The sequence below is a fragment of the Podarcis filfolensis genome (genome assembly GCF_964270895.1).
Source record: "Podarcis filfolensis genome assembly, chromosome: 2".
Lineage (NCBI taxonomy): Eukaryota > Metazoa > Chordata > Lepidosauria > Squamata > Lacertidae > Podarcis > Podarcis filfolensis.
The window spans coordinates 8,145,033-8,170,679 of NC_139605.1; the positions used below are offsets into that span (position 1 = coordinate 8,145,033).

A 25,647-nucleotide genomic window follows, 5' to 3' on the forward strand; every position below is an offset into this window, starting at 1 on the left:
CACACGAATCTGATTCATGTTAACATGAAACTATTTTACTCTCAGATTCATTCTGGTTTACAGAACTGTACCTGAAGGCCGGCTGAGGTTACCGTATTTTTCGCTCTATAGGACGCACTTTTTCCCCTTCAAAAATGAAGGGGAAATGTGTGTGCGTCCTATGGAGCGAAGACGCCATCGCCCTGCGACCCTCTCCCGGCTGGAGAGGTGACGCGCGCCTATGGCAGGAACCTCCATAGCCGCGGGTCACCTCTCCAGCCGGGAGAGCGTGCGCGGGGCTAAAGAAGTCCGGCTTACTCTCTCCCGGCTGGAGAGGTGACGCACAGCTATGGAAGGAGCCTCTATAGCCGTGCGTCACCTCTCCAGCCGGGAGAGCGCGTGCGGGGCTAAAGAAGCCATAGCCCCGCGACCCTCTCCCAGCTGGAGAAGTGATGCGTGACTATGGCAGCAGCCTCTCCGCTGCGCCTTTCCGCTGCTCCCTGACCTGCTCTTTGGGGCTGGTGGTGGGCTTCCCCCCGCCAGCCCCAAAGAGCAGGTCGAAAGGAACCTGAAGCCTGGAGAGCGAGAGGGGTCGGTGCGCACCGACCCCTCTCGCTCTCCAGGCTTCCAAGGTAGCCGCCTGAACGCACCTTAAACGGCACCTTGTTTTAGAGCGGGAAAACAAGAGAGGGAAAATTCTCCCACTCTCTGCGCAGCGCCTCCTGCCACTTCAATGAAGGGGCACTGGGCAGAGAGCGGAATAATTTTTTTCCCTTGTTCTCCCCCCTCTAAAACAAGGTGCGTCCTATTGTCCGGTGCGTCCTATGGTGCGAAAAATACGGTACATAACAAGCAAACTGTACCAGAAGGAAGTTGGTCCTGGGGTGATTAAAACTGAGCAGTTACCTTTCAAAACTACCAGCAACTGACAAACTGGTTGTCACAGCAACCAGTTAGAACATGGAAGCCGCTAGTCCTCTGTCAGAATGTTGCACTTGACTGAACCTTTACATCCCATAATATGATCCCTGGGGTCCCTTCCAACTGCCTGTTTGTTTTAGGTTAAAATTTTTTAAAAAACAAACAAACAAAAAACAGAAAATGGGGGGGAGCATTACAGGTGTCAAAGCACTGTTATACACGTCAAAGCAACAAACTGACACATCACAAGCAGCTGATAAAAGAAATAAATAGTAGATAAAAGCAAGTGATGATTTAAAACTAAAAACCAATAAATCAACATCCCTGCAGCGCATACAATAGCCAAAACATATTAGTCGGCCGGTAAGTTTGTTATTTGTCTCTCTCTCAGGAAGGATGTGTTCAAAGTCAATTGCAAAATTTTCATATAAAAATGGAAACTTTTTTTTCCTCTTTTCATGCATGCATCCTTTGAGAGACCGGCGAGGCCAAGTGCTTGCGCTGACGTGGTGCTGAAAGAGTTAAGGTGGCCAAAGATCTGCGTGGGCCTAGACAAGTCGCGGGAAAACACGGGAGCAGGAAGTGAAGGCGATCCATAGAGAAGGGTTCTTTCTTCCTGGCTTCCTTCCTTCCCGCCCCGCCTCCTGCCTCCCACGTGGGGGAGGGGGTGCTGCCTTCCAAGGGTGAGCCTTAAGCTGGGGCTTCTGTATTGAAGGACAAAAGGCAGACGGGCGGGCGAGGAGGAGGAGGAGGAGAAGCAAAGCCTTGAGACTGGGAAAATGGGAGCGGGGAGATGGGGGGGTCCCCTGGGTGGGGGGCGGAGGGATCCTGCAGGGGGGTGGGGGTTGAAAATGCATATGTGCCTTTGCAGGTTAGGATTTGTGGGCTGTTTCTCTCACTAACCTTGCACCCATCTCTAGCTGCTCATTTTCCTCTCGCAGGTTCCCAAATCAGGTTTCTGTGTGTTTTTCTTCTTTTTTTTTTTAAGCGCAGCAGGCAGATGTTCAGCAGGTGAAGCGCAGAGATGTTACTAGTTGATCCTCACCGAAAGGGGCGTAGCTCAGGGGTAGAGCATCTGTACTGCATGCAGGAGGTGTCAGATTCAGTTCCCAGCATCTCCAGGAAGGGTTGTCCCTTGCCCCCAAACCCTCCAGAGCTGCTGCCAGTCCGTGTAGACAGTATTTAGCTTGATGGGCCAGTGGCCTGCCTCTGTAGAAGGTACCTTCTCAAGGAAAGGGAGATTCCTGGGTCTTTTAGCAGTTATGCAGAAGAGGGGATTTTTGACAAGTTTATTTAATTTTGTTTCTAGTTCCTTGGGGACAAGTTGCAAAGGAACAAAGGAAGCTGCCTTATACCAAGTTGCTCCATCTACCTTAGACTTGCCTACACCGACTGGCAGCAGCTCTCCCATGGTGCCATTTCTAGTCTTGCTCAAGGCAGATCCACTAAAGTGAACAGACATGACCGATCTAGAGTCATTCATTTGAGTGGATCTATTATGAGTAAAGCTTAGTTTGATGCATTCCAGGGTCTCAGGCAGGGGACACCCTCTCCCACCCTACCTGGGACTTTCTGCATGCAGAGCATCTGTCCTGCCTCTGAGCTGTTTCCTCCCTTCCCCTTTTAGTTGGATCAGTTTTGTTTTGAGGGTTCGATCGCTGTTGGCTTTTATGTTTTGCCTTTTTATATATTTGATGGCTGCGGTTAACCTTGAGGAAGAGAGGAAGCTGCCTTTTTCTGAATCAGGCCATTGGTCCTTGTAGCTCCCATTTCAATCAGTGTTTTAAGTTGCTTTGGGTTGCCCTGGGCAAGATGAAGCAACTGACAAATTTAATAAATCAATAAAAAGAAATTGCAGTGAGCAGGGAATCAGGAGGCATCATAAGATAACATTTAATGGCGGTGCTGCACATGGAGACCCATAGGTCGCATGCCAAGCACTGCCCTTCTGCAAGCTGTGCTGGTTCCGGTCAGCCCCTTCTGCGTAACTGCAACAGGGAACCCATAGTCACTTTTACATCTGATTGCCCAGTGATCTAGATGGGGAGCTGCACCTGTTGAACCCACCATGTGTGAGGCTGTTAATAGCACAGGAGTGTTGCCAGAGAATAGAAATGCTGGTAGCTTCCTTGCAGTTTCCATGTACCACAACTTAAGAGCAATGTACCCAGCACATCGCTGCAGTCTGGAGGAAAAATTACTGCAAGTTCCAAAGATCTCAGAAGCCCACTGTCCATAAGCTCAGAGCAGGGCCTGTAGTGTGGCTGCCCCTGTTCTGTGGAACAGCATCCCTGTCAATCTGCACTTCGGGGAACCGTGGAAGATATTTTTATTCCAACAGGTTTTCCCAGCTGGATAAAGGGAGTCTTTACCACAAGTGTCGTCTTTGCCAAGGATTTTAGTCTTGTTATAAACCTATTTGTTACCTTTGTCTGTTTTAACTGCTTTTAATTACCTTATATGTGAATCACCATGAGAGAGGGTGGTTCAGAAGGCGATGAATAAATCAGTGACAATAATAATAGTTAGCAACTCAAAGCTCTTCCTTAAATTAAATCTGTTTTTCAAGGTGGACAGGGTTTTAGATCACCAGTAGCCGTGATAATCTAACAGGAAAGTCTCTGTCTGAAATTGCATTCATTGCAGGGGGTTGGACTTGATGACTCTGGGCCCTCTCCAACTCTGTAGTTTTATTATTTGTAGATGCTGGAGAAGGAGGAACGGTCAGAGATTCTGCCCTGCATGCAGAAGTTTCCAGGTTAAATCCCTGGCATGTCCAAGTACGGCTGGGGAGGCCGCACCTGAAACGCAGGAGAGCTGCTGCCATAGTGCAATTGTATATAAAGCAGCTTCCTATGTCCAGCTCCATTAGGCTTTTTATTGTTATTTTTTATTACTGCCATAGAATTGTTGAGTTAAAGGGACCCCCAAAGGTCAGCAAGCCAAACCCCCAGCAACACAGGAACCACAGCTAAAGAATCCCTGACAAATGGCCCTCCAACCTTCCAAGGTAGTCAGGCTGCGCATGGTAGGAAACCAAGAACCGGGCTCAGCTCAGCTGGCGAGGTGATTTTGTTGTGTTCTTAACATTTCTAGGCCAAGAGAGGGAGAAGATGGCCGCCGTGGGAAGTGGCGCCGCCATGTCCTTAGCCCTTCCCTACCAGCCAGTGCTTGAGCAAGGGCCTCGGCCCGGAGAGAGAGCAGGTGAGGAGGAAGACGACGCAGCAGGCCCCAAACCCGACAAGGACGTCAACAAAAGAGCCAGGAAAACCGTTCCGGCCAGCATGGCGGCGGAGCTCCTGCGATGGCCGGCCTCGCAGCAAGTGAAGCAGGAGCCAGGCGACGGGATCCCACAGGGCTGGGACGGTCCCTGGCAGGAGTTCCTGAAGGCAGTTCAGTCCCCGCACCCAGGCTGGGGCAACCCGCAGCTGCCTGCGACGTGGGAGGAGAGCAGCAAGGCCTTTGAGGGAGCCGCCGATGCCTGGATGTGGCCCCGAGGGGACTGGGCAGCCCGGCCCTTCTCAGTAGAGCCGCAGGCAGCCCCCCAACACCCTCCGGAAGGCAGAGACAGGGGCGACGGCGCCAGCGGGAAGTTAAAGGCCGAGAGCTCGAGGCCGGGCCTGGTCAGCGCCGAGTCCCAGCGCCGGCGCTTCCGGCAGTTCGGCTACCGGGAGGCCGAGGGGCCCCGCGAGGTCTGCGTCCGGCTGCGGGAACTGTGTCGCCAGTGGCTGGAGCCCGAGCGACACACCAAGGAGCAGATCCTGGAGCTGCTGATTCTGGAACAGTTCCTGACCATCCTGCCGCCCGAGATCCAGAGTTGGGTGAGGGAATGGGGGCCGGAGACCTGTGCCCAGGCGGTGGCCCTGGCCGAGGGGTTCCTGAGGAGGCCCCGGGAGCCCAAGAGGTGGGAGCAGCAGGTGAGGCAGCTTTCCGTCCCTCAGGACTTTGGAGGGTGGCAGAAGCAGGACCCCTAACCGCAGCGGGGAGAGAGCATAGCCATTGTGGCTCATAGTAGCCACCGACAGCCATCTCCTCTCTCAATCTGCCGAATCCTATTTTAAGTCTGTCTACATCCTAACATCATAGATTCCAACGTATTTGTTGTTTAGTCGTTTAGTCATGTCCGACTCTTCGTGACCCCATGGAGCAGAGCACGCCAGGCACCCCTGTCTTCCACTGCCTCCCGCAGTTTGGTCAAACTCATGCTGGTAGCTTCAAAAACACTGTCCAACCATCTCGTCCTCCGTCGTCCCCTTCTTGTGCCCTCCATCTTTCTCAGCATCAGGGTCTTTTCCAGGGAGTCTTCTCTTCTCATGAGGTGGCCAAAGTCTTGGAGCCTCAGCTTCAGGACCTGTCCTTCCAGTGAGCACTCAGGGCTGATTTCCTTCAGAATGGAGAGGTTTGATCTTCTTGCAGTCCGTGGGACTCTCAAGAATCTCCTCCAGCACCGTAATTCAAAAGCATCCATTCTTCGGCAATCAGCCTTCTTGATGGTCCAGCTCTCACTTCCATACATCACTACTGGGAAAACCATAGCTTTAACTATACGGACCTTTTCCAGCGTATAAGATGACTTTTTAACCCCGGAAAATCCTCCAAAAGTTGGGGGTCATCTTATACGCCGGGTATGGGTTCGCTGGGCAGCGGCAACGTGTTCCGTGCCAGGAGGAAGCCGCCCAGTGAAGCCAGCTTAGCATCACTGGGCAGTTTCACCAGGCAGCTTCCTCCCAGCGCAGAGCCCGCCACCCACTGCCGCTCCCCAGCGAAACTGCCACGTATAACACTGGGCATATAAATCAAGCCCCCAAATTGGCAGCTGCCAATTTGGGGGGTCGTCTTATACGCCCAGTCGCCTAATATGCCGGAATCTATGGTACATAGTGCTGAAAGATAAGTCAGGTCACATGCAGTCCATATGAGATTCTAACATAACGTTTAGTGAATTTTCTGATGTTGACCATCCTTTTGAAGCAGAAGGCAGTACGTCTGTAGAAAAGAGCGACTGAAGGTTTGCTGCTCTCTGCATCTGTCAGTTTTTCAGTGTTGTCCTCCCAATTAATGTGGAATCTTGTGACCCTGGGGTTAGATGCCAAAATATTCCTCTGGAGCTTAGAAAAATCTGGTTTTACCGGAGGATTTTCTCTCAATTCTGTTTCAGTATATTCACTGTTCACATAATAGCCAACTCTAATAAATTTTTGACCTCTGTAGGTGCAGGTGATTAACACAACTGTGACTCCTACAGCATCCACATCAGGAATTAGTCCTGGATTAGGAGCATCTGCCTGAAATACAAACATGTGTCTTCCTGCAGGAACAGGGCCCAACAGAGGTCAAGAATTTATTAGAGTTGCAGCAACCCAAACCTTCAGTCACTCCTTTCTATAGATGCACTGCCTTCTGCTTCAAAAGGATGGTCAACATCAAAAAATTCACTAAATGTTATGTTAAAATCTCGTATGGACTGCATGTGACCTGACTTCCCTTTCAGCTCTATGTATGTGTTGGGATGTAGACAGACAGCACAGAGACACACATACACACACACACACACACACACACACACACACCATCACCAGAAATGATTTCCCGGGAATTACACATTCAACATGTGAAGAATTTGTTTTAGAATCCTATTTTAATCCCGGCCAAGTTGGTGGCCGCTCCTCCTCCTTGTGGCAGGGAGTTCCGCAGTTTAACTCTGCTCTCTTGTGTGAAGAAACCTTTCCTTTAGTCTGCCTTGCATTGTCTTCCGCAAACCTTCTTTGTTCTCCCTTGTGGTTCTAGATCTCAAAGCCTTTTCAGGAAATGCCCAAGGCGGAGCAGGCTCCATCAGACGTGGGGCTGTGGCAGCTGTACAGGGAAGCAAAGCAGGACAGCGATGGCAGCTCGATGGGTAAGTATTCCTCCTGCCTGTGCAGGGGGTGTGGTCTCTGGAAGGTTCCACGGGCCAGTTAAAGGTGCACAGAGGGCCACATTTCCCACCCCTGCTCTTTTGGTGAGTTATGAAGCCTTCTTAAAAAAAAAAAGCCTTGCTTTTAATTTGCAATGGTATTTCTCTTTTACTGATCACATTCTAACTTTTTTATTATAGTCTCTTGTTTTTATTGTATTTTACTCTTCTTGGGAACCCCTGCAGGGTGTTAGTTTTTCATTGCCTGAGGTTAAAAACCCCCACAGCATATCAAAGCTGTCATAAATGAATATAACAGGGTACTCTGACAAGGCCTAGGCCTTTGCCCAGTTTCACAGGTCAGGCACCACTACCGAGAAGGCCCTCTGCCTGGTTCCCTGTAACCTCACTTCTTGCAGGGAGGGAACCGCCAGAAGGCCCTCGGAGCTGGACCTCAGTGTCCAGGCTGGACGATGGGGGTGGAGAGAAATAAAATATATTTTATTTCTACTATATATTTTGGAAAGTTGTTTATCCTCTACTGATCTGGACACATTTGGATATCACAGCCAAATTTTGCACAAAATACCCGAAATTTTGAAAAAGAGCAGGGTGTTGTGTATGGATACCACTGGACGCCATTTTGAATCAAGATGGCGGGCTGAACCTTTCAAAAATGAAGACCTTCATTTTATTAATAATATCCTTCAGGTATACTGGGCCAAGGCCGTTAAAGGCTTTAAAAGTGAGCACCAACATTTTGAATTGTGCTCAGAAATGTAGCGGGAGCCAATGTAGGTCTTTCAAGGACTGGTATTACAGTATATGGTCTTGGCGGCCACTCCCTGTCACCAGTCTAGCTGCCGCATTCTGGATTAGTTGCAGTTGCCCGGTCACCTTCAAAGGTAGCCCCACATAGAGCACATTGCAGCGCATGCATCACTCCAGAGAGACAGTGTACAGGCAGGTATGGTCTCAGCCGGCATACCAGATGGAGCTGGTAGACAGCTGCCCATCCATGACATGTGCCTCCATGGATGGCTGGGAGTCCAAAATCACTCCTAGACTGCACACCTGGTCCTTCAGGGCACAGTTACCCCGTTCAGGACCAGGCCTCTTCTAAAGTCATCTGAGTTGGTGGTCACCACTTCCTCCTGTGAAACCAAGTTCCAAAGATGAACTGTGTGCTGCATGGAGAAGTTATTTTATCTGTCCTGCATCTGTGAACATTTATGCTGGATGAGATGGGTCATTGGCTTGGCCCAGCAGCCCAGTCTTTCCTTAGGTTGTATAAAGAAATCAGTTCATCATTCAATTCTCTTATTTGCAAGGAATGACCGATGTGTCTCTCCCTTCTCTTAATTCCCAGCAGGCGATGGGTGGGCGAGCGAGAATGAAGAAGAGAAACCTCGGATGAGATGTTCTGAGAAAACTGGGCCTTCCGGGTCGTACGGAGAGAACCCTTTCCTATGTCCTGAGCAGCTGGGCTCCTTTGAAAACCAACACAAATCAGAGAATCCACACGGCGTCCCCTTGGGAGACGGGGAGTGCAAACCGGTAGCCTCTCCGGGAGTTGTCCCAAAACTCGGCGACCTGGCAGCTCAAGAGAGGATCCACAAGGACCGGAGGAGGAAAGTGTGCACCGAGTGCGGGAAAGCGTTTGGCCGGAGCTCTGACCTCCTTAAACACCGGAGAACCCACACGGGGGAAAAACCCTTCCAGTGCCTCCACTGCGGGAGAAGCTTCAGCGACCGCTCCAACCTCATCGCACACCGGAGAATCCACTCAGAGAAGAAGCTGTACCAGTGCTTGGATTGCGGCAAGAGCTTCTGCCAGAACTCGTACCTGGTCCGCCACCGGAGGACCCACACGGGCGAGAAGCCCTACAAGTGCTCGTACTGCGGCAAAGGGTTCAGCGACAGCTCGAACCTGGTGGTGCACAAGAGGACCCATACGGCCAGCGACAAGCCCTACCGCTGTCCGGATTGCGGGCGGAAGTTCAGCGAGCCCTCGCTCCTAGGCCGCCACCAGCGGATGCACGCCAAGGAGAGGCCCTACAACTGCTCGGACTGCGGGAAGACGTTCCGCCACCGCTCGGATCTGGTCCGCCACCGGAGGACCCACACGGGGGAGAAGCCCTTCAAGTGCCTGGACTGCGGCAAGGGCTTCAGCCAGAGGTCTCACTGCAGCACCCACGAGAGAAGGCACACGAGGCAGAAACTGTACCCGCAGCACTTGGAGGGTGGGAAAAGCTTCGGCCCGGCCGAGATTGGACTTCCCGCGAAGGAGGAAGCGGCAGAAGCGGCTCAAAGGATCGCTACGCAGAAGGACGTGAGGGTGGGGCATATGTGTGTCCTTCTCCACACCGAGTGGGGCTACTTATAGCGCGAGGTAATTTGACACGATGGGATTTTCCGGTTTTTGTTTTGTAAATGGCAAAGTGCATTACTTCAAAATGTGGCGAGCCAGTCCTGCTGTGTTTGAAGGCCTTCTCCTCTGCTCCTTGTGCTGAGTAGGCCCCAGACCTCTGCCCTGACAGCACCCCTGGCTTACAGCCCGCCTTGTTTGTAAAAGCCTGTTCGCTTGGTACCGATTCTTAATGCGCCCCGAGCGACTAGCATGGACGTTTTACGAAAACGGCTTTTCGCTGCCGTTTTCCACAAGTGACTAACTTAGCCCGTCTCCCAAGTATACTTATTACTTTGTGTTTGTGGACAACTAACTTTTGCCCAATGTATGTGCCGAAATTGGGATCTGACAAAGAATTCCGCCTCCTGTTGACGAGTTTGGCTTTTTTAAAAAATCAAAGCAAGTTTCTAATCCTCATCTGTGCCAAGATAGGTTTTAAAGTTTATATGCGTACACATATTTGGAGGTGTCTTGGAAGCCAAAAGAGGGGGTCGAGCGAGTGGGGCTTGAGTGGGATTCACAGCACTGGCTGTCTCCCCCCCCTTCTCCCCATGTCCAAAACAGACTAAAGAGCCGCTGGAATTCTGGGAAAGTGCCCCAGGCACCAATCAGCTTCCATGTAAGGGGTTACTCCTGCTCACGTTGCTTGTGCTGAACTTCTTATGGTCTGAGCAAGGAATCTTTCATGGGGGTGGGGAGATGTGTCCTTTAGAAATGGGACTTTACGGAAAGGCAGTGGATTTTTTACAAGGTGGGGTAGGTAGAATGCCTTCCTGTGACCAACCGCCCATCCTGTCTTGGTGGTGGTGGCTGCAAAATAAATCCTGAACGAAGTAAACATTCACGTGAGGGTTGGCTTTATTCGCCGCAAGGAGAAATAAGAGAGTTGCTTCTAAGCATTCTCCTGATTTTATGGAATGTTCGCCAACAGTCCCCTTGCGGAGGGGGAAGGTTTGCTTACTATTATTATTATATGAAATTATATACCGCCCTATACCTGGGGGTCTCAGGGTGGTTCACAGAATAAAATTAAGATATAAAACCACAGAATACATAATAAAAATAAAAACAACAACCCAGTAGCCCCCCCCCCACCTACAAAAAAACACATTTTAAAAGGGCATAGGATGTAAATCAGATCAACCAAAGGCCTGGTTAAAAAGAGACGTTTTTGCCTGGCATCTAAAGGTGTACAATGAAGGTGCCAGGCAAACTTTCCTGGGGAGAGCATTCCACAGATGGGGAGCCCCTGCAGAGAAGGCCCCGTTCTCGTGTTGCCACCCTCCGGCCCTCTCGAGGAGGCGACACACGAAGGAGGGCCTCAGAAGATGATCTCAGGGTCTGGGTCATATGGAAAGAGGCAGTCCTTGAGGTATTGCGGTCCTGAGCCACTTAAGGCTTTATAGGTCAAAACCAGCACTTTGAATTGGGCCCGGGAACTAATCGGTAGCCAGTGCAGTTGGACCAGGATTGATGTAATGTGCTCAAAGCGTCTTGCTCTGGTGAGCAACCTTGCCGCTGAATTCTGCACTAGCTGAAGTTTCTGAACTGTCTTCAGAGGCAGCCCTACGTATAACGCATTGCAGTAATCTAACCTTGAAGTTACCGGAGCATAGACAATGGTAGTTAGGCTATCCTTGTCCAGATAGGGGCGTAGCCGGGGGACCAACTGAAGCTGATAGAAGGCACTCCGGGCCACTGAGGCCACCAGGCCTCCCTGTCTGGCCAAGCCATGCTCTCCTGCTCCCCGTATGTCATGCATGATGCCAAGTGTGGGGAAGGTTAAGGCGTGGCCCTGGCATAAAGCAGCAGAGAATTGAGGCTTTGGTACATTGTGCTGTGCAAAATTGGGTTACCTGGTGTCAAGGTGCTAGGAGATGATTGCCCTGTCCACCTGTCTACGTGGCCTGTGGGGAAAGAGAGAAGGATCTGGCACATTGACCGCTTCCGGCCCCCCACTCCTGCTAAACCCATTTGGCTGGAACCTTGCCAACAAAGATCCGTATAGTTCAAGCTATGGTTTTCCCAGTAGTGATGTATGGAAGTGAGAGCTGGACCATCAAGAAGGCTGATTGCCAAAGAATTGATGCTTTTGAATTATGGTGCTGGAGGAGACTCTTGCGAGTCCCATGGACTGCGAGAAGATCAAACCTCTCCATTCTTAAGGAAATCAGCCCTGAGTGCTCACTGGAAGGACAGGTCCTGAAGCTGAGGCTCCAAGACTTTGGCCACCTCATGAGAAGAGAAGACTCCCTGGAAAAGACCTTGATGTTGGGAAATATGGAGGGCACAAGAAGGGGACGACAGAGGACGAGATGGCGGGACAGTGTTCTCGAAGCTACAAACATGAGTTTGACCAAACTGGGGGAGGCAGTGGAAGACAGGAGTGCCTGGCGTGCTCTGGTCCATGGGGTCACGAAGAGTCAGACACGACTAAACGACTAAACAACAAAGCCCCACTGAACACAACGGGGATCGCACACCCACACCAGCCCTCATGCTGCCTTCCCAAAGCTGGTTGTTTGAAGGGCCAGGGTCCTAGAAGCCTCCCACCTCCTTCCCAAAGCTGGGGAAGGACTAACTAGGTTTTGGGAAGGAGGTGGGAGGCCTCTAGGACCTCCCTGAATCATTTTGCCTGCCTTTTTTGCCATTTTCCCCAGCTCTGCAAAATCCCTTTTCCCCTGTCAGAATGGGGAAAGTTGCACTCGGGTCGAGCTGGGGGGGTCGGGGTCCTGCTGGGGCATCCGTCTGGTGTGACATTTACTCCCCATTCTTCACCAGCAGGTCCTAGGGGAGAGTACAATGTTAAATTCCGTATTAAAGATAGTTAAAGCACATCACCACTGCAGGAATAGGGTGGGCCCTCACACTCGGTTTGGGTCGATACCTGCTTTTCAGCATCGCGATATACCGATCTATCACAATGTCTGGAACTATGTAGCAGCAAATAGTAGGGCTGGGCTATATCCATAGCTGTCAACCTTCCCTTTTTTTGCAGGAAATTCCCTTATTCCAGTGCTGTTTCCCGCTGCTTCCCGCTGCTATCCCGGATTGTTAGATATCCCATAGACTGTCCCCGGGACGGGTGAGGCTGCTGATCCCTTATTTTCAAATTTGAAAGTTGACAGCTATGGCTATATCTGGCTTTCAACTTTGTGATATATCACCAGCTAAACACCACAATATTCTGATACATCACAATGTCTGAAATAAGGGTGGAGCTATGGGGAAGCAGTGGCTGGTTTCACAGTTTTCCCACCTTTTTGCAGAGCACGCCATGGTTTGCAATATATTACCAGGTAAACTATGAAACCAATAGCCTGATATGGACTCCAAACTGGTTTTGGAGGTCATATCGCCCAGCCCTAACACATATCTTGATTCACAATATATTGCCAGGTCAAAATCTATGAAACTGATACAGTGGTACCTCGGGTTAAGAACTTAATTTGTTCTGGAGGTCCGTTCTTAACCTGAGGTACCACTTTAGCTAATGGGGCCTCCTGCTGCCGCCGCCATGCAATTTCTGTTCTCATCCTGAAGCAAAGTTCTTAACCTGGGGTACTATTTCGGGGTTAGCGAAGTCTGTAACCTGAAGCGTCTGTAACCTGAGGTACCATTGTATATGGACTCCAAACTGGTTTTAGACGATATATCACCCAGCCCATGCACCCCTCTGGTGTCACAGTCCAGGGAGAAAAGAGTGTATTCATTCGCCAAAAGCTGCAATGAAGGTACCAGGCGTATTTCTGCTGGGAGGGAATTCCACAACTTGGGGGCTGCCACAAAGAATGCCCTCTGCTGGGCCACCACCATCCCCCAACTTCTGACAGAGGCAAGACTACCTCAAGGTCCTCTCTGCTGATCTTAAAACCCGAGAGGGTTTTGGGAAGGAGGCACTCTCGGATATTGGGGGCCTACGGCATTTAGGGCTTTAAAGTGAGCGTCTTTGAATTGGGCCCAGGAATGAACAGGCAGTCAGTACTTGTGTTCTTCCAGCGGCAAAGGCATAAGGTCCCTTTGCCAACAGTCTGCAGTATAGTCCCAGATTCACAGAGCTGCAGTTGGAAGGGACATCTAATCCAACCCTCCGCAAAGCGGGAAGCAAGAGTCATTCGCCTGCTATGCAAAGAAGCACAATGTGCTACTGGAGGAGGACCAAGCACGGCATCCTCTTTTGACAGTCTCCTCGCTCACCTGGGTGAAATTCCAAGTTGCTCAAGGTGATGAGGCGAGGACCCATAAAACCAAGGCTGGGGTCAGCATTTAACTGAAACACCAGGCCAAAAGTAAATACATACATACATACACCCATACATACATACATATGCCTTCTCCATCCTTTTTCCTACAACCCAAATCTTACAATGGCTGCCCATTAACCCACAAAGGAATTGGCTGCACTGCAAACTAGATTGCCTTCAATTATTCAATAGCACCGTTGTCAATACCGACAGGCAAATGGAAAGTTACAGAGACTTAATAATATGTAACTTGATTATTCAGTCTTGTTAGCATGGGATGCAGAGGGAAAAACAAATATTTGCATGTGTGTATTTGTGTTTTTAGTGAGGGGGGAAAAAGAATTTTCTAACGGTAAGTTCCCAGAAAAGAAGAACAAATAACGTACCCACAAATAATCTTGCTTGATTTCATACTGGCGGGGGTGGGGAGAGAAAACGGGGCTTAGAGGATATGCCCCCAAAGGACACCCACCCTCTGACCACACACACTTGAGGCCCATCTTCGACTGCTTCAGGGTGGACTTCAAGCTTGACCCTAGACAAAACACCCTATGCACTATTCAGTTATTTAAAATATTGCATTGATGAGATACCTCGTCCACTGCAGACCTTACCTGGGGCGGGGGGGCAACTAAACCAACTGGGTTTAGTAGGAAGTAGGAAGTGAGGGACTGCAGGCCCAATCTTTCTCCTAACACCCCCCCCCGTTTGACAGGTAGGTAAGACCACCCACTTGTCAATCATTTGATACAATCATGGTTCCAGGTGATAGGTCAGTAGGCAGTTTTCGCCCTCCTGTTGAAGTTGGAGGAGTCAAATTAAAACCGCAAGATTTAACCCTCCTTGTTAATTCTTGGGGTTCCCTGCAGGGAACTGGTGAGTGCAGCCTACCCAGCAACATCCAATCGCCGTTGATGGGGCAGGGGGGTTCAATCCTGCTTTCGGCAGCGTCGATTCCCCCCAACCACCTCCATTTGCCTTTGCCCAAGAAAGAAAATAGATGCTTGAAATGTGAACACTGTCAAAAAGTCTTGTCTTCTCCAAGAGGCTTAAGGATAGAGGTGGCCTTGCCGAGAGGAACATACTGAGTTGAGACCATTAGAAACAGAACCGTTGGAAGGGGACCCCGAGGGTCATCTAGTCCAACCCCCTGCAATGCAGGAATCTTAACTGGAAAAAAAATGGTTAAGCCCAGTCAAAGGTGACTGGTTTTGCGGTGCTCCATCCAACCTCTGCTTAAAAAACCTCCAAGGAAGGAGAGTCTGTCGCGAATTCCTCGCGGCACTTTCAGCAGAAACGCTCAGAGTCCCAGGTTTCTTTTCAGTGCAGTCTTTTTAATGTGAGCTATATACAGGTATTTACAAAAACAGTCCAGACAGAGTACCTGCTCCTTAAGGCAAACGAATACTCTCCACCACAGCACCACCACACCACAGCACAACCACCACCACAATTACTGTTTACAATTACTGTTTACAATTACTAGTCATCCACTAGGATCAAACAGTACTTGTTATGGGAGACACTTGGTGGAAAAGGACCAGTTACATCAACATGAATCAACTCCAGTGGTTTTTGGGTTTCTCTCTGGCTTGCTCTTGCTACTGGGCAAGCCCTGCTTTTAACCTCCTTGCAGATATTACAGTCTAAGTAATTATCACAACTTTTAATGTTTTTCATCCCCCCACACAACTCCAATGTTTTGTTCAGCACCTTAAAGCTAGCATGAGCCAGACGCCTGTGCAGGAGATGAATACACATATCATGGGTTGGGACATTTTGCACATTTGCAACCTTAGACTCACACTGCAGTACATACATATTAGTTCTAAGGTTAGCATTTGCCAACACTGCCCCATTTTGCTTTATCTGGCACTGATCTCCCACAAAGTTTACTTCAAAGCCTGCTTTTGCCAAGTCTAGAATACTCAGGAGATTGTTTTGCAAACTAGGCACACACAACACATTCCTGAATGTGTGTCCCAGCTGTGGGAACACAACCTCCCCCTCACAAACCACATTAGCTTTCTGGCCCGTAGCAAGACTTACATGTTTTTTGTTTGAAGCCCTAGCATCAGTTAGCAATCCTTTTCTTTTACAAAAGGTTTGAGAAGCTCCACTGTCCAGAACCCACAGCTCTTCCTTTTCTTGACTATCTGCAGACACCCAAGCGGTAGACTCTCTCTGCTGCCTCCTGTGCTTCTGCTGTTTTTGTTGTTTCCTCGGGCAGTCCCGCAGCAGATGTCCACTGGACTTGCAGCAAAAACACCTTTTTACTTTGTTGACTTTGTTTACTTTGCTGGTCTGCAGCAGCTCCTCCTGGCTGTTTCTCTGGCTCCCAACACGTCTGCTCTTCCCGGCTGTTGTTCCCTCTGGGATGCTCCAACAGCTGGGCTGAGCTCATCTTTCGCTCTGCACGCCTGTCCTCCTCTGCATACAACCGTCCAGTAACGTATTCCAGAGTCAGCTTATCAGTCTCTACCGACTCGAGGGAATTGACCAGCATATCATAGCTGTCATCAAGGGAACTCAGGACTATAAAGACTTTGTCCTCTTCCCCCACAGGCCTCCCTCTTAAGGCTAGCTCCTGGAAACAGCCTGTTAGGAATTTTAGGTGGTTCACCAGGGAGTCTCCCGGTTTCTTCCGACACCGGTATAGTCTCCAGGTCAGTGTTAACAGTGAGCCAGCTGTCTCTAGCACATGGACAGCCTTGAGCGCATTCCACGCCACACTTGCCATCACCTTATCAGCTACATAGACTAGCTGGCTGTCGTCCACTCCAAGGATGATCGTAGCCAAAGGTTTCTCATCCTTTTCTAGCTGGGCCTCTGCTAGTGCCAGCTTTTCATCGTCGTCCTCATCCTCCTCAGGGGGCTGCGGTGGAGTTTCCATCACCTTCCACAGACCCTCACGCTTGAGGAAGTGTTGCATGTGGACCGACCAGATGCTGTAGTTTGTGGCCGTCAGCTTCTCCAGCAACACGCCACTTCTGGACTGCTCCATCCCTGCAGCTCACCTCCAGCACCCACGGCTAGATAACTGCCACCTGTACTCTTGCGCAGCGGAAGCATGCTGGGCCCATAACCCTGTCGCGAATTCCTCGTGGCGCTTTTAGCAGAAACGCTCAGAATCCCAGGTTTTTCCAGTGCAGTCTTTTTAATGTGAGCTATATACAGGTATTTACAAAAACAGTCCATACAGAGTACCTGCTCCTTAAGGCAAACGAATACTCTCCACCACAGCACAACCACCACCACAATTACTGTTGAACAGGCTTTCCTTTTTAAAACAGGTGATAGCCAATTACATTAATCACATTCCTGCTGAGTCACTCTGACCCAGCACTTCACAGAGTATTGCATCAGCCTGTTGAAGCCCGCAGACTTACTCAGTATTCTGCGAATCCCAACAGAGTCCATCTAGCTCAGTGTTGTCAACACAGACTGGCAGCGACTCTCCAGGGTTTTGGGGAAAGAGTCTTTCCCGCCTTCTGCATTCAAAGCAGATGCTCTGTCACTGAGCTACGGCCCTTCCTTAAGGCAAGGGGGCTGATTTTGAGTGCCATTCGGGTGGTGTAATTTTGCCTTTAAAAAATAAAAAGCTTAAGGTAAAGGTAAAGGGACCCCTGATCATTAGGTCCAGTCGTGGCCGACTCTGGGTTTGCGCCGCTCATCTCGCTTTACTGGCCGAGGGAGCCGGCGTACAACTTCCGGGTCATGTGGCCAGCATGACTAAGCCGCTTCTGGAGAACCAGAGCAGCGCACGGAAACGCCGTTTACCTTCCCGCCTGAGCAGTACCTATTGATCTACTGGCATTTGACGTGCTTTCGAACTACAAGGTTGGCAGGAGATGGGACCGATCGCGGGGATTCGAACTGCCAACCTTCTGATTGGCAAGTCCTAGGCTCTGTGGTTTACCCACCCGCGTCCACTATCTTAGCTTAGCATGGTTTTAATTCTTCTTTGCTACCTGTGGAGTAAAGCTGTTAGAAGCTGCAGGCTCTCCCTACTGTCCCACTGATGGGCACAGAGTGTTCCATGCAGGCTTCCTAGAGTGGCTACTCTGTGATGATGTCATCTTGAGCAAGGTGCCGCCTCCTTAAAGAAAAAATGCTCTAGGAAGCCTTCAAAGAAAGTAAGTGCCCAGCAGAGCTGTCTGAGAACGGCTCTGCTACCATTTCTGGAAGTGGCCAACCAGTCACAGAATAGGGCTTATGGGTTGGGGGCTGGAGCATGACATCATTTTGCCTCTTCCTTGTGCACAATCAGGACAGATTCCTGACTGGCACTCTTCCCGGGCTTGATGTAACCGCCTCATTTTATTGACACCAGCCCAGACCTAAAACGAGGGACGATAGCTCAGTGTAAAGCAATCAAAAACACATTAACTTAGAAGTCCTGCTGGTTTCAAGGAGCCCAGCATCTGAGAAATTGCACCCTGTCTTATGTCAGCGGTGGGATTTTGTCCCTGCCACACTCCTGAGTTCCATTGTTTTTTGTTTTAAATTTTTTATTAGGTAATTCAACAAAACATATTATCTTAAAACATATCATCCTTAATTTCCCCCCTCATTTTCCCCCTCCCTCCCATAAACAACTACCCTCCCTGTCACCCCCCCCCCCCGACTTCCCTCAGTTCCAATCTCTGGTTTCTCCACAAATGCCATTCTCTGCATGTTACAGAATTGTATAAGTCCTTAATTTATCTAACTAATGACTATCAATAAAAAAATTGTGAGTGTTTATTCAAAGCCTGCCAAGGAGTCCAATTCATTTTGTTGCGTCTTTAGGTACTTTGTAAAAGGTTCCCATTCCTCTTTAAAGTCACAGTTAACCTTGTCCCATAGTTTATGTGTCAATTTTGCTGGTTCTGCATAGTCCATCTGTTTCTCTTGCCATAATTCTTTAGTCGGGATTTCCTCAGTCTTCCATTGTTTGTCAGTTGGTTTTCAGGTGGATTTTCTGATGTCTGATAAGGTGCGAGCTGGCGCTGAAACTCCTCCCGCACTCAGAGCATTGGTACGGCTTCTCCCCGGTGTGGACGCGCTGGTGCCTTACGAGGTGCGAGCTCATCCGGAAGTGCTTCCCGCAGCTTGGGCAGGCGTAAGGCTTCTCGCCGGTGTGGGTCCTCTCATGCGCCAGGAGGTCCGAGCTCTTGCTGAACATTTTCCCGCACCAACACTTGTAGGGCTTCTCGCCCGTGTGCGTCCTCTCGTGAGTGATCAGCGTGGATTTCTGGCTGAAGCTCTTCCCGCACTCGCGGCACAGGAACGGCTTCTCCCCGGTGTGGGTCCGCATGTGGGTCACGAGGTTGGAGCTGGCGCAGAACCTCTTCTCGCAGTGCGAGCACTTGAACGGCTTCTCGCCCGTGTGGATTCTCTGGTGTCTGATGAGCAGCGTGCTGGACGTGAAGCCTTTCCCGCACTCGGGGCACTGGAACGGGTTCTCGCCCGTGTGGCTCCTTGTGTGCGTGATGTAGTGCGACTTCTGGATGAAGCCCTTCCCGCACTCGGAGCATCTGTACGGCTTGGCCCCCGTGTGGATCCTCTGGTGCCTGGTGAAGTCCGAGCTCAGGCTGAAGCTTTTCCCACACTCCCAGCACTTGTACGGTTTCTCCCCGGTGTGGGTTCTCTGGTGTGCCGTCAGGTGGGAGTTCTGGTTGAAGCCTTTCCCGCAGGTCAGGCATTTGTACGGCTTCTCCCCCGTGTGGATTCTCTGGTGGCGGATAATGTCGGAGCTCACACTGAAGCTCTTCCCGCACTCGGAGCATTTGTACGGCTTGTCCCGTTTCTTACAGCTCCTCCTGCTGATCACAAAGTCTGGCCTCCAGCTGTGGCCTTCGCTGCCCTCCTGGATCTCTCCTGGGGGGATTCTTTGTTGTACTATAGATCCACCAAGTCCTTCGTAGCCACCCCAGAAAGGAACAGAGTTTATTTGTCCCTCCGAAGGGCAGCTTCTCTGCTGTGTCTCCAGTTCCTGGTGAGGGTGAAGAACCGCTCCTTCCGTAACGCCCTGGGGAGGGCTCTCTTTGCCCCGTACAAATGTGGGCTCCTCCAATCCTGTGGGTTGCTCTGTGGGAAATGTCTGCGCCTTCCACTTGTGGAGAGAGTCACTGCCTGCTGGAAGAAGGAGAGAACTGTGATGGTGTTCAATTTGTCCTTGTGATACAGTGGTACCTCGGTTTTCAAACGTAATAGTAGTAATAATAATAATAAAAGGTAAAGGTACCCCTGCCCGTACGGGCCAGTCATGTCCGACTCTAGGGTTGTGCGCCCATCTCACTCTAGAGGCCGGGAGCCGGCACCGTCCGAAGACACTTCCGGGTCACGAGGCCAGCGTGACGAAGCTGCTCTGGCAAACCGGCACCAGCGCAGCACACGGAAACGCTGTTTACCTTCCCGCTATAAAGCGGTACCTATTTATCTACTTGCACTTAAGGGTACTTTCAAACTGCTAGGTGGGCAGGAGGTGGGACCGAACGACGGGAGCTCACCCCGCTGCGGGGATTCGAACCGCCGACCATGCGATCGGCAAGTCCTAGGCGCTGAGGTTTTACCCACAGTGCCACCCGCGTCCCTAGAATAATAATAATAATAATAATAATAATAATAATAATAATAATAATAATAATAATAATTTATTATTTGTACCCCGCCCATCCGGCTGGGCTTCCCCAGCCACTCTGGGCAGCTTCCAACAAAGATTAAAAACACATTAAAATGTCACACATTAAAAGCCACTTCTCACAGTTTAACAGCTCCTAAACATTGGCTGAAATCTGCTTCCTGCTCTTACGGACATAAGAAATGGCCCTAAACTGAATCAGGCCATTGTGGTCCCTCCACCTCATTATTGTATGTAGTGACTGTGGCATCAGCTCTCCAGAGTTTCAGACAGGGAACTCTTTCCTAGTCCTACCTGGAGATGCCAGGGATTGTAATCTGGGACCTTCTGGGGCTTCAGAGCTCCATGCAGACTTTCCATTACAAGACTGGACTATGTCTCCTGATTCTATGGAGGGATCCCTTTTCCTCTGGTTAGAACTCGCTCCCCACCCCTGCCTTTGGCCTGCTGCAGCACAGCACTTATTCATGTTTTGCTTTATTGCATACCTCTTTCAGCGTGAACGACACTCTGTTGGGGATCCATAATGGTGGTCTCCTCATGGTCCTCTTGCATGACTTCCTTGTGTGGGGTTCTCTGCTCTTGTGGAGATCCAAAACGAACTTAGGTTGAAATGCAGGGCAGCTTCTCTGAGGATGAGTGCAGCTCCTGAAACAGTAACCTGAAGGTCATCCTTGCTGTTCCCTCCCCTCCTCATTGGCTAGGTTGCAATGATGTCACAGAATGTTCACAGAGACCTACCGTATATTATTTTATTGGCTGATCTTCAGCCAAAACTCTTGGGAGTAGATTACAGAGGTAAAATACTGAGGGGAAGGGGGGAATATATCAGAGGCAGGACAGATGAAATATTCCAGGATAAAACATCCGCAGATGGAGAACAACCTCCATCACCCGGCTAGTGTAGGAAAACTGCTGCAACGATCTCCCTGATAGGCAGCCATCCAGCCTCCATTTAACAACTTCTAACAAAGGCAAGCAAACCACCTTCATGCTGACTTCTGCTTCGGAACAGGATATATTTATACAAATTCTTCAAACCTATACAACCCCTTAAAAATTAGGTAAGGAACCAAATGTTGCATAATACTGTTTTATAATTTATGATAATTTAGAATTTAAATGTATTTTCATGTAATGTTTGATACTTCCCGCTGATGAAGGTGAATACATCGAAACAGGGCCCTGTCCTGGTTTCTGATCCATAATTGACTTCTGACTTCTGCTCAGTGATTGAGCATAAGATCTCCACATAAGATCTTCACGTAAAATCTGACAATGGACTAACATGAAGTTATCTCTACTCATAAACTCTTACCTTTAATACTGTAACAAATTATTGTGTTATACATATCCTTATGAGTTTGAGTTTGTAATCTCTATTTGAGTTTGTAATCCTTGTCAGAATACATACTTTTGAATGGATTAGTTTTTGTTACAACTGACTATTGATTTGCGAGTAGGGACCACTCCCACTTTTGAAACTTATACAGTGGTACCTCAGGTGAAGTACTTAATTCGTTCCAGAGGTCCGTTCTTAACCTGAAACTGTTCTTAACCTGAAGCACCACTTTAGCTAATGGGGCCTCCTGCTGCTGCCGCGCCACTGGAGCACGATTTCTGTTCTCATCCTGAAGCAAAGTTCTTAACCTAAAGCACTATTTCTGGGTTAGTGGAGTCTGTAACCTGAAGCGTATGTAACCTGAGGTACCACTGTATTGGTCAGAGTTCTTGGTGTGCTTTTTTCTTGGTATATTTAATAACAAGAACTCCAACTTATTTGACTTCTGCTTCGGAGGCAGAGATGATCCTGAACGCCAGTTGTTGGAAACCTTAAAGAGGGGAGAAGCCTCTTGTGCTCAGGTCCTCCTTGCGGGTTCCCAACAAACGTCTGTTTGGCCACTGCAAGAACAGAATGCTGGACTAGATGGGCCATAGGCATGATGCAGCAGGCTCTTACGTTCCATGTTCAGAGTAGAACCATAGAGATTGGTGAACTGAAACTATTCGTTTCTACTGAGTTCAGTGGCCCTATTCTGAGCGGGGCTAGCATTGGTGCCAAACGCCTTGCTCTGCTTTCCTTTGCACCCCATCAGTGAGGCCGAGAGGAGGCTCTTGTCATCTGGGCAGCCCAGGATCTCCAGACACAGTGCCTAGGCTTGCCCCCCAATGAGATCACTTTGGTGCTGCCCCCAGAGATGGAAAGAAGATAAGGTCCCTGTGACGTTAACATATGAGAGTGCTGGAGGTGAAATAGTTAAACAGGTTACCCAATCAGGACCCAGGGGGTGGAGTCAGAGGGACTATAAAACCAGCTCTGGGAGGGGTGAAGGGGGGAGTTCGTTGGGAGTTGGGTGGTTGGTGGGAGTGGGAGTGAATTGGGATAGAGTTTGTGGGTAGGTTGAGTAAGTGTAGCGAAATATGCCGAGTCAGAAACAGTTAGGGGCTAGGAAGACAAGTAAATATCTGAGAGGTGGTTTAGTGAGTGAGCGCAAGTAGCGGAAGTTATGGGTCTGGATAGGCACCCCATGAATGTAATTGACCGATACCGTTTATGAAACCACACGCTTGTTAAACTGCAATAAATAAACAGAAGTTTATGTTCCAATTTAACCCTGACTGGACTCAGTATTGTACCAGGTCAGGCCTGGGTGGTGGCAGCGAGAAATAAAGTGGTGGCACAGGGATCAATAGACTGTGAAACGTCCAGGGACCCTGTGTGATCGCCACCTGAGAAGTTAATGGACTATGCGGAAATGGCGAAAATGACCGGAAGAGTCAGAAATCAGGAAGACCAAAATTTTAATAAGGAATGGGGAAAATTTATAACTTATCTTAAAGACCATTGTAAACAGATAAAGCCATTAGTAGGACTGGAATATTGCTTGTAGTTTAAGGTTGAATTCTGGACATAATGGAAGAGGCAAAGGATCTGGAGCAGCAGTTCTCAACCTGCGGGTCCCCAGATGTTGTTGGACTACAACTCCCATCATCTCTAGCTAGCAAGGCCAGAGCTCAGGGATGATGGGAGTTGTAGTCCAACAACATCTGGGGACCCACAGGTTGAGATTCTGGGAGGAAATGATTAACAATAGGACCCACAAAGGGGAGGATGGAAGTTCAGGAGATTCCTAGGAATCTTGTTTTATTATTATTTATGTTTGATATATCTCTGTAAAATTTTAATTTGAAAAACCAAATAAATTGAGTTTACTCCCTGCAGAGTTCCAACTTCCCAGCAACCTTTAAGAGACTACAGTGCCCATAATTCTTTGAGAATTATGGGGGGGGGAGGGTTTCAGATGCAGTTTGCGTTCAGCCTGAATCGGCCTCCACCCCGTTTCTAAACAAACTGGGAGCAAGAGGGGTTGCATGCAGTAAGGCAGGGCCATCGCCCCCCCCCCCAGGGCCCACCTTTTGTTTGCAAGAGCTGAACAACAACACCCCCTCTCCATGCATTTAACTCACCGCTCCTTTGAGATCTACTCCTGCCCTTCAGATCGGCTGCCCGTCCTGCAAGCAGCTAGTCCTCTGGGTCAGAACCAGTTTCCACGGGGAGCAGCCCAATGGCAGAACAGGAAAGGGCAACAGTATTTACACTCCGCCAGCAGCCTCCTTCAAATACGTATTTATGAAATCTCTGTGTATTTGTGTGTGGCGTGCTGTCCTCCAAGCCTCTCTAGGCCTCCCAGCTCTGTCACTTTAACCCCTTCCAGTGGCACCTTAGAGACCAACTAAGTTTCCACACGAAAGCCCATACCAGTAACAAACTTAGTTGGTCGTGGCGCTGTGGGTTAAACCACAGAGCCTAGGACTTGCCGATCAGAAGGTCGGCGGTTCGAATCCGCGACGGGGTGAGCTCCCATTGCTCAGTCCCTGCTCCTGCCAACCTAGCAGTTTGAAAGCATGTAAAAGTGCAAGTAGATAAATAGGTACCACTCTGGCAGGAAGGTAAACGGCATTTCCGTGTGCTGCTCTGGTTCACCAGAAGCGGCTTAGTCATGCTGGCCACATGACCCGGAAGCTGTATGCCGGCTCCCTCGGCCAATAAAGCCAGATGAGTGCTGCAACCCCAGAGTCAGTCACGACTGGACCTAATGGTCAGGGGTCCCTTTACTTTTTTAAGGTGCTACTGGAAGGATTTTTTTTTATTTTGTTTCGACTACTACGGCAGACCAACACGGCTACCTATCTGCAACTTGAACCCCTGATTGCCTGCAAAGCTTTAAAGAAAAAGGAAGACTACAACACTTGCAATGTAGCAGATATTATGGACAATCCGGAGAGAAATAAAATATGGATTATGAAATCATCTGCCGTTGAGAGGGTGTACAATAGGACCCATGGAGGGGAAGGTGGGAAGTCCAGAGATTTGGAGAAATCTCTAAATATGGATCTCTATCTGACTATTAGAAGACACCTGAAGGCAGCCCTGTTTAGGGAAGATTTTTAATGTTTGATGTTTTGTTGTATTTTTAATATTTCGTTGGAAGCCGCCCAGAGTGGCTGGGGAAATCTAGCCAGATGGGTGGGGAATAAAATAATAATAATAATAATAACAACAACAACAACAACAATAATAATAATAATAACAACAACAACAACAACAATAATAATAATAATAATAATGTAATTTGGATTGTTATAACTTTACGTTTGTGAAACCAAATAAAAATTATATAAACAAGAAAAAGAAAACAAAGGTGTGGGGAAGAACAGATCTGGGACTAGGAATCTCATTCTCTGTCTTGGCACCCCACAAGCTTGCTATGAGATTTATTTATTTATTTGCAGATTATTTATTTACATCAGGTTTCCTCAACCAGATCCCTATGCTGAGGGCTACTTTTCCAACAGAAAAGGCAACCTACAGACTTTATTGATGCTGAGGGCCTCTCCCGTCGTTTATAATTTCCATTTTGATTTTTAGACGATTTTGGTCCTTTTTGTGATTACTTTGTGTTGTCTTATTCTATTTTTGTAGTGTGCATCCTTGGTATTTTATGTGCGGGAGATATCTAAATATTTTTTATATGTAAATGAATAAATGTTGCTGGCCACCAGCTCGGATGACTCTAAAAGAGGACTAGACAAGTTTGTGGAGGAGAGGACTATCAGTGGCTACTGGTAATGCAATGTGTGTGTGTGTGTGTGTGTGTGTGTGTAGAAAGATAATCTACTTTTGCTTGCAAAAGTTTCCAACTTATTCCTACCAAATTATAATGCCATCATTTATTACTACTAGTACAATATTCAATGGGGTGCATATTTCAATTAAACTTTAAAATAAGGAAAAACAGATAAACAAATACAAGATGTGTATACTGCTTCATCCTCCAAACCTCTAAGCAGTTTGCATGACATATACATTAGAAATGAGGAGTTAAAATGAAGTTAGCCAAAAATGGTTTTCGGGTTATGACTTCCACCAGCTGAACTTTATCACCATCCTAGGAAGAAAAACTTTTGCATGTTGGAGGTGTGGCTGTAGTAGGCATCTATTTGAGACACACAAAAACACAGACAGGAGCCCTTCCAGGCAGGCGGGTGTTCAACAGGTGTGGGGAACAAAGATG

The 25,647-nt window shown here is 48.9% G+C and overlaps 3 protein-coding genes across 8 annotated transcripts in view; 1 reads left to right on the forward strand and 2 right to left on the reverse strand.

Moving 5' to 3' along the window:
* LOC310756559 (uncharacterized protein) overlaps positions 1 to 10,040 on the forward strand; it is a 29,855-nt gene extending 19,815 nt beyond the window's left edge. For 2 of the 5 annotated variants that reach the window (XM_083600841.1, XM_083600840.1), the window contains 3 exons: positions 3,997 to 4,817; positions 6,688 to 6,796; positions 8,163 to 10,040. In XM_083600841.1, coding sequence (XP_083456967.1) covers positions 3,997 to 4,817; positions 6,688 to 6,796; positions 8,163 to 9,178 — 1,946 coding nt within the window. In that variant the 3' untranslated portion in view covers positions 9,179 to 10,040. Of the gene's footprint in view, positions 1 to 1,409; positions 1,584 to 3,996; positions 4,818 to 6,687; positions 6,797 to 8,162 lie in introns of those variants that run through there. The other 3 variants (XM_083600843.1, XM_083600842.1, XM_083600839.1) reach the window with 3 other exon arrangements.
* The window catches only part of LOC310756746 (uncharacterized protein), a 1,375,527-nt gene that overhangs the window by 471,613 nt on the left and 878,267 nt on the right, over positions 1 to 25,647 (reverse strand). The gene's annotated exons all lie outside the window — the stretch shown is intronic.
* On the reverse strand, positions 18,084 to 23,747 carry LOC310757003 (uncharacterized protein). 2 transcript variants are annotated; one of them, XM_083602076.1, is made up of 3 exons: positions 23,540 to 23,747; positions 20,560 to 20,719; positions 18,084 to 19,563 (listed from the first exon to the last, which is right to left on the reverse strand). In XM_083602076.1, the coding sequence occupies exons 2-3, from the start codon at positions 20,624 to 20,626 to the stop codon at positions 18,386 to 18,388; spliced, it is 1,245 nt and encodes a 414-aa protein (XP_083458202.1). In that variant the 5' UTR covers positions 20,627 to 20,719; positions 23,540 to 23,747; the 3' UTR covers positions 18,084 to 18,385. The 2 variants fall into 2 exon arrangements, with proteins under 2 accessions (XP_083458202.1, XP_083458201.1); XM_083602075.1 differs by having other exon boundaries at positions 18,084 to 19,566; positions 23,540 to 23,746.

Bases quoted from the DNA above. Each gene is read 5' to 3' on its own strand.
- LOC310757003 (XM_083602075.1), bottom strand. From the start codon at position 20,626: ATGCAAGAGGACCATGAGGAGACCACCATTATGGATCCCCAACAGAGT. The intron at 19,567-20,559 runs GTATGCAATAAA...TCCTTCTTCCAG, and splicing joins TGTCGTTCACGCTGAAAGAG to CAGGCAGTGACTCTCTCCAC.